At 46.4% G+C, this 18348-nt stretch overlaps 2 protein-coding genes across 5 annotated transcripts in view; one reads left to right on the top strand and one right to left on the bottom strand.

The window, feature by feature from the left end:
• Positions 1-557: 557 nt before the first annotated feature.
• The window catches only part of ORNANAV1R3070 (vomeronasal 1 receptor ornAnaV1R3070), a 50947-nt gene continuing 33156 nt past the window's right edge, over positions 558-18348 (bottom strand). For 2 of the 4 annotated variants that reach the window (XM_029056669.2, XM_039910997.1), the window contains 2 exons: positions 12937-13046; positions 558-1570 (listed from right to left, as the gene is read on the bottom strand). In XM_029056669.2, coding sequence (XP_028912502.1) covers positions 558-1523 — 966 coding nt within the window. In that variant the 5' untranslated portion in view covers positions 1524-1570; positions 12937-13046. Of the gene's footprint in view, positions 1571-12936; positions 13047-18348 lie in introns of those variants that run through there. The other 2 variants (XM_029056670.2, NM_001253462.1) reach the window with 2 other exon arrangements.
• ORNANAV1R3279 (vomeronasal 1 receptor ornAnaV1R3279) lies at positions 16568-17503 on the top strand. Its single transcript, NM_001253671.1, has one exon. The coding sequence runs from the start codon at positions 16568-16570 to the stop codon at positions 17501-17503; it is 936 nt and encodes a 311-aa protein (NP_001240600.1).

Genomic DNA, 18348 nt, shown 5'->3' with positions numbered 1-18348 from the left:
GGACGTTGTCTAATTCCCACGTGTGTATTCTCTTCCAGTGCTATTTACAGTGCTCTGCACACAATAAGCACTCACTTAATACTATTACGACTAGTACTACTATTATTACCAGTACTACTAATTTAAAGATGAGGTAAACGAGGCACAGAGAAGTGAAGCGACTTGCCTAAGGTCACACAACAGGCACGAATCCTTATCCACTCCAAGGAGCCGGCCATTTGGAAAAAAGTTACAGGAATCTGGAGAAGAAAAGATAAGATGGAGGAGGGAAGTAGTGGAGTCTCCACTGTAAGCCCGTCACTGGGTAGGGATTGTCTCTGTTGCCAAATTGTACATTCCAAGCGCTTAGTACAGTGCTCTGCACATAGTAAGCGCTCAATAAATACTATTGAATGAATGAATGAGTGGTGACCACTTTGAAGCCAGTCTATTTTTGATTCCAGGGAAGTTCAGGGATCAGTATGGGAATGGACAGTAAGGGGCACAGGCAGATGCCTCTGGGGCATCTCTGGTCTGTTTGCTTCCCCTGATCCCTGTCCCCTCCCACCTGGAGTTTCTCATGGAGTGACCGGAGGGGAGAACATGCCATCTCTGGGACTTGGGATGCCATCAGCATTGGAAATGGGAGATTTCCTCTTTCGGAACATTCTCATCCTCTGGTTACTGTGAATCAATAGGAACAGACTGAAGGCCAAGAAGGTGAAAGTCAAAACCAAGTGGCTGCTGACCAACTCAGGAGAATTTTCTCTCCCCTTGAGCAAACTGCTTAGCGTGGCTGCATCTCTCCCAGAGAGGAGGACATAGAGGGTGACGAGGGCGATGACCCTCTTGGCCGTTCTGACCTCGGGCATCTCCTTGGGGGACCGTCCCAGCCCATGGAGGTGGCGGACCTGCCGGTGGTGTCTATGCAGGATGAACACCATGTAGCTGCTGGCCACACTCATGGTTCCCACAAAGAAGAGATCCCGCAGAGAAAGCACAATTGCATTGACCAAGGTGATTCCTGCAGTGACACTGACAGAAGAACAGTAATTCGGAAGTACTGTATTTCTGGTGGTGTTCAGCGGCCCTGAAATGTATATGAGTCCTGTGACATTGACCAGGAGATTGACGACCCAGGAGAGGAGGCAGGAGGGGATGATGCACTTGTGCAATTTGGATTTGACTGCTGCCCACCTGGAGGTGCCGGAGCTGATGGTGATGGCCTGGAAGATGCTCAGGAGGCAGGTGGTACAAAGAGAGAGAGCACAAGCCACTCGGTGAAAATAAAAGAGGATTTTACACCCTACAACATCCAAGAAATTTCTCCACCCCCCAGCTGCCATGGTCTCGGGGATTCCCCTGGTGAGGAGCATCAGGATGTTGGCCAAAGCTAAGTGGATGAGGTTCCGTTCTGAGGAGCTGGGCTTGTGGTTGGTGGAAACCGTACGGACAGATACCAGGAGGAGAAACACATTTCCTGAGACTCCAGTGCCCATCTCTATCAGAATCAGGGTCACAGTTGAGATTTTTCTGGTATCCATTCTCGGAAATCTCAGTCAGGATCAGCAGAAGCCATTTGCAGAACAGCCTAGAGAGAAGGAAAAGTAGAGAAGGGAGAGAGATTCGTTTGAACACATGATTACTATCAGGACCCATATTCCTGAAGCAAAATTATTGGCAGGTTTAGCACATATTTAAAGAAGATTAATGGATACCATCCAAAAATCAGGATCAGGGATTTCCCTACTCAGTCAGACCAATCAATAAAGTGTATTTATTGAGCACTTATTGTGTGTAGAGTGTTCTACTAAGGTCCTGGAAAAAAAACAAGACAATAAAAGTGGTAAGTACTTTGACTGCCCTTAATCACCTTACAGTCTAGCAGGAGAGATGGAAATTCAAATAAATTATGGATTTCTATGAAAGAGCTGGGCTAAGAGTGGGTGAACATCAAGTGCTTAAAGAGTTCAGGAGTAAGTGCTTACAATATTCAGGAGAAAGGAGGAGTGGAGGAAATAAGGGCTTAACTGGGGAAGGCCTCTTGGAGAAGGTTTGACTTAATAAAGTTTTGAAACTGGAAAGTTGTAGACTGTCATAAATGAAGGGGGAGGGATTTGAAGGGCATGGACAAGGGGTCATTGGCAATGTAGATAAGATTGATGTAGAATGAGTTGGTTGGTGTTAGAGGGGATAAAGTCCATCTATTTGGCTTTCAGTAGGAAATTGGTGAGGAAAGATGGGAGGAGGAAAACTGAATGGGGACTTTTAAATCCCACCACTGGTCTATCCAGTCCAAGATTCTGATTGACAGGTAACAATCCTCTGGTAAACAATGAAAACGTTGACATCTTGGAAATCACTGCTAAGAGAATGAAACATCTAACGTCCGTAACATTCTAACGTCCTTAACGTACTCTCCAGGAATACGATATGAACTCCTTGTCCAATAATGTTTCTTAACCCCCTTTAAACATTTATTTTCTGCCAATGTACAAATGAAAGCAGGGAGGGTTGAAATGATGGGTGAACAGATAAGAATTAGCATTCACACTAAAAGAAGACAGCTCTCAGGATATTTCCGAGGAAATGAAGTAGTGGAAAAATGAGCAATCTGTTCCAGAAGCCGTGTGGCTTAGTGGGAAAGAGCGCCGTCTTGGACGTAGGTTCTAAACCTGGCTATGCCACTTGTCTTCTGTGTGACCTTGGACAAGCCACTTCACTTCTCTGTGCCTCAGTTACCTCATCTGTAAAATGGGATTAAGACTGTGAGCCCCACGTGGGACAACCTGAATACCCTGTGTCTACCCCTACACTTAGATCAGTGCTTGGAACATAGTAAGTGCTTGACAAATGTCATAATTATTACTATCATTATTATAGGGTGCAAGTTTCCACCTCTAGGCCTCAAGCCAGTAGCCTAAAAATTGTTAATGTCAGGCACCCGATATGCTGCAGTTCCTTACACAATTGGAGGCTCACATAGGCCTCTACCACCCATCAGTGACAGAGCCTGGAATGGCCTCTCTGACTCCACACTCCTATCAGTTAATCATTAGTATTGAGTGAGCACCTATTAAGAGCACAGCACTGTACCAGGAGCTTGAGAGAGTACAAAAGTTAACAGACTTGATCCCTGCCCTCAAGGAGATTACAATCTAATAGTCTTGATTGAGCAGCTATTATGTACAAAACACTGAACTAAGCTCTTGAGAGAGTATGATAGAGGCAATCCTTTCCCTCAAAGAGCTTAAATTCTGAGTGCAGGGGCAATCAGAGCTGGGAGAGACCCAGGAATCCTTAATCCAATTCAGTTAGTCAGTAAATTGTATTTATTGAGTGCTTACACTGTGCAGAGCACTATACTAATGGCTTGGGAGAGTATATAGCAAGAAACAGACACAGTCCCTGTCCACAGTGAGCTTACAGTCTAGAGGTCCCAGTCTGACCACAGCCCCCATCTCCACAGTTTCCCTCTGGCAGAATCTCCCGCATCCATGTTGAGAGCTCCTCACACACTTCAAATTTATCCTTTCCTGCCTTAACTCTGCCCTCTCCTCCGCCAGGCAAAGATTCTTCTCCTCCCTCATCGACACCCATGCCCGTCACCCCCGCCGATTGTTCCGGACCTTTAACTCTCTCCTTAGGCCCCCTGTTCCTCCCCCTCCCACATCTCTCACCCCTAATGATCTGGCCACCTATTTCCTCACGAAAATCAACACGATCAGGTCTGAGCTCCCCAAAGTCACCCCTCCGCCTCTCCCCTCCCCCCCAACAACCCCCTCCCCTACTTTCCCATCCTTCCCTGCAGTATCCTCAGAGGAGATCTCCTCCCTCCTCGCAAGTGCCACCCCCTCCACCTGCGCCTCGGACCCCATTCCCTCTCACCTTCTTAAAACCATCGCCCCTGCCCTCCTCCCTTCCTTAACTTCTATTTTTAACCACTCAATCTCCAAGGGCTCCTTCCCCTCTGCCTTCAAACACGCCCACGTCTCACCCATCCTAAAAAAACCCGCTCTTGACCCCACTTCCCCCTCCAGTTATCGTCCTATCTCCCTACTACCCTTCCTTTCCAAAATCTTAGAACGAGTCGTCTACAATCGATGCCTAGAATTCCTTAACTCCCATTCTCTCCTAGACCCCCTCCAATCTGGCTTCCATCCCCTCCACTCTACCGAGACTGCTCTCTCTAAGGTCACCCATGACCTCCTTCTTGCCAAATCCAATGGCTCCTACTCCATTCTGATCCTCCTTGACCTCTCTGCTGCCTTTGACACTGTCGACCATCCCCTCCTCCTCCATACCTTATCTCACCTTGGCTTCACGGACTCTGTCCTCTCCTGGTTCTCCTCTTACGTCTCTGGCCGATCATTCTCGGTCTCCTACGCTGGAGCCTCCTCCCCCTCCCATCCTTTAACTGTTGGAGTTCCTCAAGGGTCAGTTCTTGCCCTCTTCTGTTCTCCATTTACACTCACTCCCTCGGTGAACTCATCCGCTCTCACGGCTTTGACTACCATCTCTACGCAGATGACACGCAGATCTACATCTCCGCCCCTGTCCTCTCCCCCTCCCTTCAGGCCCGCATCTCCTCCTGCCTCCGGGACGTCTCCACCTGGATGTCGGCCCGCCACCTAAAACTCAACATGAGCAAGACTGAGCTCCTCATCTTCCCTCCCAAGCCCGGTCCGCTCCCAGACTTCTCCATCACCGTGGATGGCACGACCATCCTTCCCATCCCGCAGGCCCGCAATCTCGGTGTCATCCTTGACTCGTCCCTCTCGTTCACCCCACACATCCTATCCGTTACCAAGACCTGCCGGTTTCACCTCTACAATATCGCCAAGATCCGCCCTTTCCTCTCCACCCAAACGTCTACCTTACTATTACGGGCTCTCGTTATATCCCGGCTAGACTACTGTGTCAGCCTTCTCTCTGACCTCCCTTCCTCCTCTCTCGCCCTGCTCCGGTCTATTCTTCACTCCGCTGCCCGGCTCATCTTCCTGCAGAAACGATCTGGGCATGTCACTCCCCTTCTTAAACAACTCCAGTGGTTGCCTATCGACCTCCGCTCCAAACAAAAACTCCTCACTCTAGGCTTCAAGGCTCTCCATCACCTTGCCCCTTCCTACCTCTCCTCCCTTCTCTCTTTCTACCGCCCACCCCGCACACTCCGCTCCTCTGCCGCCCACCTCCTCGCCGTCCCTCGGTCTCGCCTATCCCCCCGTCGACCCCTGGGTCACGTCCTCCCGCGGTCCTGGAACGCCCTCCCTCCTCACCTCCGCCAAACTGATTCTCTTTCCCTCTTCAAAACCTTACTTAAAAATCACCTCCTCCAAGAGGCCTTCCCAGACTGAGCTCCTCTTCCCCCTCTACTCCCTCTGCCATCCCCCCTTTACCTCTCCGCAGCTAAAGCCTCATTTTCCCCTTTTCCCTCTGCTCCTCCACCTCTCCCTTCCCATCCCCACAGCACTGTACCCGTCCGCTCATCTGTATATATTTTCGTTACCCTATTTATTTTGTTAATGAATTGCACATCGCCTTGATTCTATTTAGTTGCCATTGTTTTTACGAGATGTTCTTCCCCTTGACGCTGTTTATTGCCATTGTTCTTGTCTGTCCGTCTCCCCCGATTAGACTGTTACCCCGTCAAATGGCAGGGACTGTCTCTATCTGTTGCCGACTTGTTCATCCCAAGCGCTTAGTACAGTGCTCTGCACATAGTAAGCGCTCAATAAATACTATTGAATGAATGAATGAAAGAGCTTCCAGCAAAGCTCAGAAGGGACCAGGTATTTCAGGGTCATTTGGTAGAGGATCAATTCCCATTGAGGGAATGAAGCAAATATACAGTGTAAAGAAACAAAGTGGTCTAGTGGACAAAATATGGACCTGGAAGTCAGAAGGAGCTGGGTCCTAACCCCAGCTCTTCCGCTTGTCTGCTATGTGACCTTGACCAAGTCACTTAACCTCTCTGGGCCTTAGTTTCCTCATCTATAATATGGAAATTAAGGCTATGAGCCCCATGTGGGACATGGACTGTGTCCAGTTTGATTATGTTGAAACTAACCCAGCTTTTAGAACAGTGCCTAGTACATTGAAAGCACTTAACTAAGACCATAAAAGAAAAGATAAGTAAGTCAAACCCTCCTGTCCAAACCCAGACCTGGCCAAGCCACTGGTCTGGAGAAAAAAATTATTATGTTAAAATTTATGATGTCAGTGTCCACAACTTCTAACTTCTCCCTGTCTGAGCACATAGAACCCATTTCCCAGTGAATTCTCTCTATTAGACCCCGACTCTGGAATCACCCCAGCAGAGAGATGCCTGTATCCTACTCACCCGTCTTTATCACCGGGGATGGTGGGCAGGGCAGGTCACAGGCACTTAGACTCTGGCAGGACAAGGCCGCCAGACTTGGCAGGACAAGGAGAAGCAGCGTGGCACAGTGGAAAGAGCATGGGCTTTGGAGTCAGGGCTCATGAGTTCGAATCCCAGCTCTGCCACTTGTCAGCTGTGTGACTGTGGGCAAGTCACTTAACTTCTCTGTGCCTCAGTTCCCTCATCTGTAAAATGGGGATTAAGACTGTGAGCCCCACGTGGGACAACCTCATTCCCCTGTGTTTACCCCAACGCTTAGAACAGTGCTCTGCACATAGTAAGCGCTTAACAAATACCAACATTATTATTATTATTATTAAGGCTGAGTCACCATTTATCAACCACTTTTCCTCACCTCTCCCCTCCCTCAGGGAGTGATTGGTGTGTGTATGTCTGAGGAAGTGAATTGCTGAGCATTAATCTACTCTGACACTCCACCTTGGACATCTCTGCAAATGTACAGATTCCCCTCCCTGCTACTTCAGTGATTTGCTCAGCTCAGAATTTATCCCCATTGGGTTGATTCAAATTTACCTATCAGCAAACACGCTTAGAGAAGTTGCTTTCTAAAGCCCCAGATACATCCCAGATCCCATCCACAGACCAGTTATCTTGTGTGTGTGTGTATGACATTCTCATACCCCCCGTCCTGCCTTCTAATTCCTTTCTCTGACTCCCATCTTGCATTCTTCCCTTTCATGGGTGGAATCAGTCAGAATAAAATGCATTTCATGAGAAGCAGCATGGGCTAATGACAAGAGCACGAGCTTGGGAGTCAGAGGACATGGGTTCTAATCCTGGCTCCACCACTTGTCTGCTCTGTCACCTTGGGCAAATCACTTAACTTCTCTATGCCTCCATTCTCTCACCTCTAAAGAGGGGATTAAGGCTGTCCTATTTGGGACAGAGATGTGTCCAACATGATTACCTTGTATCTACCCCAGGGCTTAGACAAAGGGATTAACATATACTGTTATTGTTATTATTATTAATAATGATAAATTCCTATTCAATTTTCCATTGCTCTCTGCTACTCTCGCCCCAGGGGGAGTTCATCTGTAACATGGATGCCGTTTGAGGGCATTATTTCCACCAGTTCCAGGAAACTTCTTCTAAATGCTCAATCCTCCTAATGGTCAGAAAGTGCTTTCTGGTGTCTATCTCAACTTCCTCTTGCTGCAACTGATTGTGGTGATATCCACCACCATTAGCATCCTCAACAAGTAGGTTTATTAGCTATTAAAGAGTATACCCATCACATGGTTCCTTTAAATATCCTGCAGCCCTTGTGGGGTCAGAGTATTGACCCCACAAACCACTGTAGTGACCCAGTAATGGATGGATGGATCACTGAGCTAAGCTGCTAATAACAGGATGAAACATTGGGTCATCCTTGTGAAAGCTTTGGGAAACTGGCTAAGCCCCAAACATTACACTGTCAGGTTCCATCCCATCTCTTCGGTCAATCAGTGGAATTGACTGAGCACCTAAAATGTGGAGGATGCTGCACTAACAACGGAGAGAACAAATGAAAATGAAGATATGATCTCTGCCATAAGAAGATTGCAATCTATTAAGTGAGATCCTAATCCTAAAGTAATTTACAAATAGGAGGAAAAAGTACTCCCCCCTCTTTATCCTAAGCCCCTCCAACATAACGATTACCTCTCAATGGTTGAAATGATCTCAGCTGGCTCTGTTGCCTTCCTTGGTCTGTGCTGCATGGAGTCCCCGATAAGAAGTCTCAGACTAGCTAGGGATCCTGAAGATGTCTGTCCCTCCCTATAAAGTGGATGCTCCTTGTGGACGGGGAATGTTCCACTTCTTTGTTTTGTACATCCCAAGTGCTTAGTAATAATAATCATGATAATATTAATCATGGTATTAGTTAAGTGCTTACTTTGTTCCAGATACTGTTCTTAGCACTGGGGTGAATACAAGAAATTTGGTTTGGACACAGTCCCTGTCCCACATAGGGGTCCCAGTTCAATCCCCATTTTACAGCTGAGGTAACAGGTGCAGAGAAAAGATGAGATTCACCCAAGGTCACACAATAGATAAGCAGCATAGTGGGAATTAGAACCCGCGACCCTCTGACTCCCAGACTCATGCTCTAGACACTACACCATGCTAGTACAGTACACTACATCCAGTAGGTGTCCAATAAATGCTGCTACCACAACTAAATGGACCTAGAAAGGAATTATTCATTCATTCAATTCATTTCATTCAATAGTATTTATTGAGCGCTTACTATGTGCAAAGCACTGTACTAAGTGCTCGGAAGGTACAAATCGGCAACAGATAGAGACAGTCCCTGCCCTTGGATGGGCTTACAGTCTAATCGGGGGAGACAGGCAGACAAGAACAATGGCAATAAATAGAGTCAAGGGGAAGAACATCTCATAAAAACAATGGCAAATAAATAGAATCAGGGTGATGTACATTTCATTAAACAAAATAAATAGGGTGATGAAGATATGTACAGTTGAGCGTGCAAGTACATTGCTGAGGGGATGGGACGGGAGAGGGGGAGGAGGAGAGGGAAAGGGGAGAGAAGAGGGTTTAGCTGCCGAGAGGTGGAGGGGGTAGAGGGAGCAGAGGGAAAAAAGGGGGGGTCTCAGTCTGGGAAGGCCTCTTGGTGGAGGTGAGCTTTAAGTAGGGATTTGAAGAGAGGATGAGAATTAGATTGTCGGAGGTGAGGAAGGAGGGCATTCCAGGACCGTGGGAGGACGTGGCCCAGGGGTCGATGGTGGGATAGGCGAGACCGAAGGACGGTGAGGAGGTGGGTGGCAGAGGAGCGGAGCGTGCAGGGTGGGCAGTAGAAAGAGAGAAGGGAGGAAAGGTAGGAAGAGGCAAGGTGATGGAGAGCCTTGAGGAATTACTCATCCTAGAAGTCTGAGGTTCACTGGATCATGTCTACCAACTGAATTGGTAGCAGTATGGCATAGTGGATAAAGTACAAGCCTGATAGCAGATCATGGGTTCTAATCCTAACTCAGCCACTTGTCTGTTATGTGGCCTCGGGCAAGTCACTTCACTTCACTGTGCCTCAGTTACCTCATCTGTAAAGTAGGAATTAAGTCTGTGAACCCCATATGGGACAGAGACTGTGTCCAACCCGATTTACTTGTATCCACCCCAGTGCTTAGTACAGTGCCTGGCACTTAATAAGCACTTAAGTACCACAGTTATCATTATTATCGTTAATTGTACTCTCCCAAGCAATTAATACCCAGACCCTTCACAAAGTGTTGAATAAGTATCCTTGATTAACTGATGTCAGGGATTAGCCCTCAGCCACTCCATTCCACCTCAGATACATTGGTCAGGACTTAATCCTTTATACATTTATTATTGACAAAGACTCCAATAATTTAGGGCTTCCTATGTTCTAGGAGTTTTAGGAGACACAGGTTTAAGAGATCAAACTCCCTGTCCCACTTGAGGCTTTCAATCTACTTCTAACCATCTGTCTTATTCAGTAGCGCACCACATTCATGTCCCCCTTTCCTCAAAATAGGCTTAGATGGAGCCTGCGCCCTCTGCATTTCTCTCCTCTATGTTCTTCCATCTTCACCTCCTTACCTCGATGTCTGCATTGGCTCCCAGGTGGCTTGAAGGCTTAAGGGTGAGGTCGCTTGAGTTGGAGCCACATGGAGAGAACAGTGGCATGTAGAGTGAGGAGAAGGGGGAAATTAGGAGAGTAGATAAGTCTTACCCTCAACTCCAGACTCTGGGAGTCAACTTTCCTCTCCTTTGCAGCTGCCCCAGAGTTCTAACTCACCCGTCTTTCAGGTGAAGGAAGGAGACCACAGACAGGACAGAGCGGGGATGAGACTCCAGGACACAAACGATGATTTGAAGTTGCGGGGAGGATGTGGTGCTCTGAAGGATAGGAATAGCTGGCACCTGAATTATGGGCAGAATGGCAGAGTGTGGGGGCTGGAGCAGGGCAGGTCGGGGGTGGATTAGTGGGTAGAACATGGGTCTGGTAGTCAGAGGGTCCTGGGTTCTAATCCAGACTCTGCGGCATATCTACTGTGTGACCTTGGGCAAATCACTGCACTTCTTCTGTGCCTCAGTTCCTTCTTCAGTAAAATGGGGATTAAGACTGTGAGTCCCATATGGGTGTTTAGTTAAGTGCTTGGCTCATAACAAGTACCGTACTTATCAGTTTTATTATTATTATTATTATAACAAATTGGTCACCTGAAGGCATCTGGAGGCTTTTCTCTGCTAGAGGGAGTCACAACTAGAAGGTTCTCCCCGCTCTTTATTCCTCATGCCTGGGAGACAAAGAGAGCACTCCACATGGCAAGGTTTAGCATGGTTTGGAAATAATAAATGAAGGAACCCGCAGTACCAGCCATTTAATTTAAATATCTTCCCTCTCTTTACAGCAAGCTCGATTAGGATTTTTTTTCCAAGTTCTTCACTTAGCGTCACTTATTGGCAAGAACATGGCCTTGGGAGTCAGGGGTCGCAGGTTCTAATCCCTGCTCTTCCACTTGCCTGCTATGTGACTTTGGGTGAGTCACTTAACTTCTCTGTGCCTCAGTTACCTCATCTGTAAAATGGAGATTAAGACTGTGAGTCCCATGTAGGACAACCTGTTGTCCTTGTATTTCCCCCAGTGCCTAGAACAGTGCTTTGCACATAGTAAGCGCTTAACAAATGTCATCATTGTTATTATTATCATTATTATTTCATTCAATCCTTCAGTTTTACTTAATAAGCACTGACTGAGTGCTAGATACTCTGCTGAATACTTGGGAGAACCCCTCCACACTATAACCCACATTCCTTGTCCTCAAGGATTTTACCCTCTACTAGGCACATTATTATTAAGCATTGAATGTTTAGCTGGTATTTAGGTGTTTTGGAGGCTAAATTTTGTTGAAACAAGTATATAGTCAGTGTAAACCTGAAGCAGATCAGGTGACTGTCCAGAAAATACTCTCTTTCCCCTGTGACCCCTGTGATCTGTATCTCCTCTAGGGTCCTTCTATCTCAATCTGATCTGGCTGGGGAGTTACCAGTCATACATCACTGCTGAGAGAGAACAATCCTTGAGCTTCTCATCATTCCAGAAAGGATCAACATAGCTCATTTTCTTGAAAGACTTCCCACCAAGCCCAACTATTTGTGATCGTCATAATGACACTGTTATTCTCCAATTACATCCCCTCTGATGATCTCTTTCTTCTTTACCACTTAGACACGCAGCTTTTCTGTTTGATAATTCAATTTTTGGCCGATGGGATTAATGCTTTCTTGAACACTTTTACCCAAACCTCTAGTAGAGTGATCTAAAACAGTCTCTCCATTTTGTTTAGCAAGTAATTTTGTTTTTTACTATTTCTAAATGGATCACTCTCTAATAGTGGTAATCATGGTAGCAGAAACAGCATGGCTTAGTGGAGAGAACATGGCCCTGGGAGTCAGAAGGGCCTGGGTTCAAATCTTGGCTCTGCCACATGTCTGCTCTGTGACCTTGGGCAGTCATTTCACTTCTCTGAGCCTCAGTTACCTTGTTAAAATGGGGATTAAGAGTGTGAGACCCATGTGGGGCTGGGCCTGTGTCCTACTTGGTTAATTTGTATCTAACTCAGCACTTTGAAGAGTTCTTGGAACATGGTAAGAGCTTCACAAGTACCATAATCATTATTAACAGCCACAGTAGCATTTTTGAGAGGCACAGCTGGTACTCTTCACTGCACTAGGCTTTGGGGAAGTCTGGAATAAAGACGTTACATGTACTCTAACCACAGGGAGCTTACAGTCTAACGGGAGAGGTGAACATAAACACATGTTCCCCACACTTCACTGTAACCATAATCCTGGACATAATATTTCTTTGTGAGTTCCATGCAGGATTAGTTGTTCCATAAAATAGTCTTTATTCTATCAAACACCTTTTTCTCACTTCTCAGTTGAATCAATTATTTAGTCAATCTTTGGGACGATAATTGAATTCCTCCACTGTTACTATAACACAGTATTTGTATATAATGCTTTTACTTTAGCAAAGTGCTTTTCAACTCTCATCTCACTTTCACCCTCACATCTTCCCTTGTCGGGGTAGGTGCTGGGGCAGAGGGATAAAGAGATGATAGTAACCCCATTTTACAGGTGAGGAAACTGAAACCCAGAATAGTAGTAGTTGTACTATATGCCCAATGGTAATGATATTTATTAAATGGTTACTGTACTAAATGCCTTGTAAAGCTCACAATCTGTGAATATAACTGCAATCGTAGTAGTCAATCATATTTATTGAGAGATTACTGTGGGCAGAGCACTGTATTAAAGACTTGGGAGAACTCACAGGAAAGACTGGAGAAAGACACTTTGGGAACAATGAAACATTAAAACATCATAAGAGGTCAAATGCAAAAATGCAAAAAATAAAAACAGCCCCAAGTCAGTAGGGGCTGTGCCTAGAGAAGCCGAATCTCAGGCTTCTCATGATTCAGTGTCCACAGCGTACCCAAAGTTGCAGTATTGTACAACTATGGCCACTAGATTTCCCCAGATTACATGGGGCCCTCAAGCTGCAGCTGCTCTTCTCTTACCTCAACACTCCAAAAGGAAGCAGTTTGAGGTCGACCGTCTGCGTCCCAGGTACGAGATTGTTGAGAGTGCGTAGAGAGGTGAGACTGTAACTGGCAGATGTTTTCAGCCACTGTGGGGCAAACGGGTTGTGAGGAAAGGGTCAGGAGGTTTGTCTTAGAAAAAAGCACACACATGTGCTGACATGTTCTTTGTATGGAATGGTGGACAGGACCCAGGGGGCTGTGGAAGGAGACTGTATCTTTCCCACTGGACTCTGAGCTGCTCAGACTTGCACTGTGGTGAAACTGAATTTACATCATTCACTTTCAGGTTGCCTCTTGTGCACATGACTGTCTAGTTCCTAGAGTAGTAATAGTAGTAGTCGATATAGCTAGTAGAAGTAGAGAAGCAGCGTGGTTCAGTAGAAAGAGCCTGGGCTTGGGAGTAAGAAGTTATGGGTTCAAATCCAGGCTCTGCTGCTTGTCAGCTGGGTGACTTTGGGCAAGTCACTTAACTCCTCTGTGCCTCAGTTGCCTCATCTGTAAAATGGGGATTAAGACTGTGAGCCCCACGTGGGACAACCTGATCACCTTGGTTCCTCCCCAGTGCTTAGAACAGTGCTTTGCACATAGTAAGCACTTAAAAATGCCATCATTATTATTATTATTGCTATTTATAGTAGTAGTAACATTTACAGAGCATCCCCTGAGGTCAATACACTGTAGGATTCCTGTCACTCATTGCCCAGGGATGGATTCCTTCATGAAGCGACGTAGCAAGAGAAAGAGAGAGAATGGGCTCAGAAAGGCTGTTTTATACAAAATTTATTCCGCGAGGCGAATTGGATTATTTGATTAGTTTAGACAAGGCAAATTGAACATCCCTTTCAGGAGGCCCTTTCAGAAGGAATATGATGATGTAATGATATTAGAGTTCCCTATGGGGAGAAATATATTTATGTGTTACTTGTGTGTGGCAGAATCCCAAGGTTCCACCCACAAGGAATTCACTTATGACTTGTTCGCATGTGGTGAGGCAGTTACCTCCCACCCACGAATGCTTCCTACTCAGGAGGAATCCATTTAAGGGTTACATGCCCCTCGAGAATTAATTTTGTTAATGATGTATTTCGATCTATAATTCTATTTTTTTTATTTTGATGCTATTGATACCTGTCTACTTGTTTTGTTTTGTTTAGTTGTCTGTCTCCCCCCTTCTAGACAGTGAGCCGGTTGTTGGGTAGGGATTGTCTCTATTTGTTGCTGAACTGTACTTTCCAAACGCTTAGTACAGTGCTTTGCACACAGTAAGCTCACAATAAATATGAATGAGTGAATGAACGAATGAATGAATGAATGAATGAAAAGCACCCTAGCTTCCAGCCCCATGAGTGTTCAGCAGGATATTCATCCATCCCATGGCTCATTGCTTGGTGCAGACAGAGTGGTTATCCCACGCTCTGGGCAGAGATAACATGCAACCAGGTGCTGCGAATCTGGATCTACCACCCAGGTCAGAGGCTGGAGTTATTTATCACCTGTGCTCCTAGACCATTCCAGCTTCCGGCCTCAGTTTATCTAATCTCTGCCCTTCCCTCTCCTTCATACCTACTTTGATTGGCAAGGGGGCGAGGGACACCTGCATTCCCAGCTTGGGCTATCAATCTTGCAGTTTTGGTTGTGGGAGCAATATCCCACCCACACTTCCGAGTTCCACCTTGCTGGCTCTGGCAGTCATGAGATAACATTTGACCTTGAGATGATGGTTACCCCGGGATCACCTTGGGGCAATCCCTTCTGTCATTAGCTCAACAACAAGGAGGGTTATGTGAATGCTATTGGAACAAATGTGGGGTTTTAAAATTTTTACAATTTGATATCAGGTTCAATAGATGCAAACACATATATTGCATTATTTGCTTGTATCCACCTAAGTGCTACACTGAAAACATCCCTTCAAAGGTCACCAATGATCTCCTTCTTGCCAAATCCAATGGCTCCTACTCCATCCTAACCCTCCTCGACCTCTCAGATGCCTTTAAAACTGTGGCCCCCTTCTCCTGTATACAGTATCCAACTTTGCCTTCACTGACTCTGTCCTTTCCTGGTTCTCCTCTAATCTCTATGGCCATTCATTCTCAGCATCCTTCACAGACTCATTTTCTCCTTCCCACCCCCTAATTGTGGGAGTCCCTCAAGATTCTGTTCTTGGTTCCCTTCCATTCTCCATCTACACTCATTCCCTTGGAGAATTCATTCACTCCCAAGCCTTCATCTACTATCTCTGTGCTGATGATAACCCAATCTACACCTCCTCCTCTGATCCAGGCTCGCATCTCCTCCTGCCTTCGAGACATCTCTACTTGGATGTCCTCCCATCACCTCAAACTTAACAAAACAGAGCTCCTTAACTTCTCTCCCAAACTCTGTCCTCTCCTGGATTTGTAGATGACACAACCATCCTTCCAGTCTCACAAGACTATAATCTTGGCATCATCCTTGCCTCTGTTCTCTCATTCAACCCACATATCCAATCCGTCATCAAATCCTGTCAGTCCCCCCTTCACAACATCGCTAAAATGTGCCTTTTCTTCTCCATTCAACCAGATACCATGTTATTCCAGTCACTCATCCTATACCGCCTAGATTACCGCAACAAAATCCTTGTTGACCTCCCAACCTCCTGCTTCTTCCCACTCTAGTCCATATTTCACTCCACTACCCGGATTATCTTTCTACAGAAATGTTCAGGGCATGTCACTCACCTCCTTAAAAATCTCCAGTGGTTGCCTATCCACCTCCATATCAAACAATAGCTCCTCACTATTGGCTTTAAAGCAGTTCATCACCTTGACCCCTCCTACCTCACCTTACTTCTCTCCTTCTATAACCCAACCTGCACACTTCACTCCTCTGGTGCTAACCTTCTCACTGTGCCTCGATCTAACCTGTCTCACCAACAATCCCTGGTCCATGTCCTACCTCTGGCCTGGAGTATCCTCCTTCCTCAAATCCACCAGACAATGACTCTCCCCCCACTTCAAAATCTTATTGAAGACACACCTCCTCCAAGAGGCCTTCCCAAACTAAGCTCCACTTTTCTTCATCTCCCACTCCCTTTCGTGTCACCTTGACTCACTCTCTTTGCTTTCCCCAAAGAGGAGAACATAGAGGGTGATTAGGGAAACCACACACTTGGCTGCCCGGACCTCGGGCATCACCCTGGGGTAGCAACCAGGCCCGTGGAGGTGCTGGACCTGCCCCAAAGAGCTTATGTATATATCTGTAATTTTATCATTTATATTAATGGCTGTTTACTGATGTCTATTTCCCCCCTTTAGATTGTGAGCTTATTGTAGGCAGGGATTGTCTCTCTTTATTCCTGTACTAAACTTTTCCAAGCACTTAGTACAGTGCTCTTCACACAATAAAAGCTCAATAAATGTGAACAAATTGAATTGAATAATTTACAGTGCCCACTTAGTAAGCTTAGTAAGCACTTATCAAATACAATGTTTGTCTCTGTGTTTGTGTGTGTGTGTGTGCGTGTATGTGTGTTTGCCTTGCCACAGCACTTTCTAACATTCCCCATCCCCCAGACCATGCTCCTTTGGATAAAGTCTCACAAAGGTCCTGCTATGTCTCCCAGAGAATGGATGCCAGCGAGATATCCTATGGGATCCTTATTCTAATAGAGATCATTATTGGCATGTGGAGGAATGTCATCCTCCTCCTGGTTTATGCTCACGTGGTCTTCACCAACCACAAGATGAACCCGTCAGACTTGATCCTCGCCCAGCTGGCTTTGGCCAACACCATCATCCTTCTCACTCTTGGCATCCCAGAGACCATGTCAGCTTGGGGGCTGAGGAACTTCTTGGATGCTGTTGGTTGTAAAATCCTCTTCTATCTCTTTCGAGTGGGCCAGGGCCTTGCCATCTGCACCACTTGCCTCCTGAGCATCTTTCAAGCCATCACCATCATCCCTGGCACCTCCCGGTGGGTAAGAGTCAAAGCCAGGACTCTCCCTTCCTGCCTCTTCCCTTGGGTCCTCAGTCTGTTGATAGATGTGTCTGCACTGCTGTACATGGAGGAACACCGCAACATCACCAATATTGAAATGACATTCATTTTCATATACTGCTTCTCCACTAGTCCAAATAGTCACCACTCTGGTCAACACCGTTGTCCTCTCCTGTGGGACCTGTTCTTTATGAGGCTCATGAGCGCAGCCAGCAGCTACATGGTGCTTCTTCTGTACAGATACCACTGGCAGGTCCAGCACCTCCACGGGCCTGGTTGCTACCCCAGGGTGATGCCTGAGGTCCGGGCAGCCAAGTGTGTGGTTTCCCTAGTCACCTTCTATGTCCTCCTCTTTGGGCAAGCAACAGTCACTCTAAGCATTTTAATCAACATGAGGAAAAAATCCCCTCAACTGGTAAATTCTTTCAAGGTGTTGTCCTTTACCTTCTCGGTCATCAGTCCATTTCTCAGCATTCTCAACAACCAGAGGATGAGAATGTTTGGGAGAAGAACATCTCTTATTTCCAACTTTGATTCCTCAACAGCTCTTAAAGAAGTTGCATGAACTTGGTGGATATCCCATGTTGACATCAGTGGGGAGAGGAAAGGATCAGGGGTGAGGTGTGGAGAAAGATGGAGTCCTCCCGGCCCCTGATGGGGTCAAATATTCACTGCCCATGGTTCTATGATCCTAGGGAATGATTTGGACAAGAGGAATTTGGGGAGGCACAGTGGCGCCTGAGCCTCACTACCAAGTATTTCCTGGAGGTGAGTCAGATGCCTCTCAGCCCTGAGTGAACTCTGATCTTGAGGCGCACGGGTCTTCTCAAGACACCCAGTTCAATCCTGAAGGCTTTTGTCCCCAAGTTCCACCTTTTCACAAAGATCATTATGTTTTTGATCCACCAGACCCCACAGAACAGATGATGCAACTTAAATGGTGTAGTGTGGGGAAAGGGGACGGTGGGAATGACCATTCAGGGTTCATGGGGGAGAAAGACACAGAATGCTCAATGGTTGTGACTTTAAGTTGTAGCTCAGCAGAAACAGTGGGAAGGCAGATGGGTCTTCACTCACAGGGGTTGTTGATGGAATAGGATCCAAAGCCCTGAGATGAGGAAAGGGACAGGGACAAAAGGCCCCAAAATTTCGGGTCAGGCATGGCATATGGTACCGGAACTAGTGAGAGAAGCAAATCAAGCCTTTTTCCCACACTTCTTGAGGGCCAAGACCCTATTTCCTACCTCCATTGCCCTCACCCAAATGCTTAGTGCAGTGGTCTGCAGGCAGTATGTACCCCAATTATTACCATTCCTTGACGTCCTGTCTCACTAAATTGCAAACTTGTACAAGTTAGACATCATGACTTATAACTTCATTATATTCCCTCATAAGCATTTGTGCACTGTG

Source organism: Ornithorhynchus anatinus, unplaced genomic scaffold (genome assembly GCF_004115215.2).
Source record: "Ornithorhynchus anatinus isolate Pmale09 unplaced genomic scaffold, mOrnAna1.pri.v4 scaffold_224_arrow_ctg1, whole genome shotgun sequence".
Lineage (NCBI taxonomy): Eukaryota > Metazoa > Chordata > Mammalia > Monotremata > Ornithorhynchidae > Ornithorhynchus > Ornithorhynchus anatinus.
Note: the sequence above shows the minus strand (reverse complement) of the source record. Positions and strands in the feature narration are given on the sequence as shown.

Bases quoted from the DNA above. Each gene is read 5' to 3' on its own strand.
- ORNANAV1R3279 (NM_001253671.1), top strand. From the start codon at position 16,568: ATGGATGCCAGCGAGATATCCTATGGGATCCTTATTCTAATAGAGATC.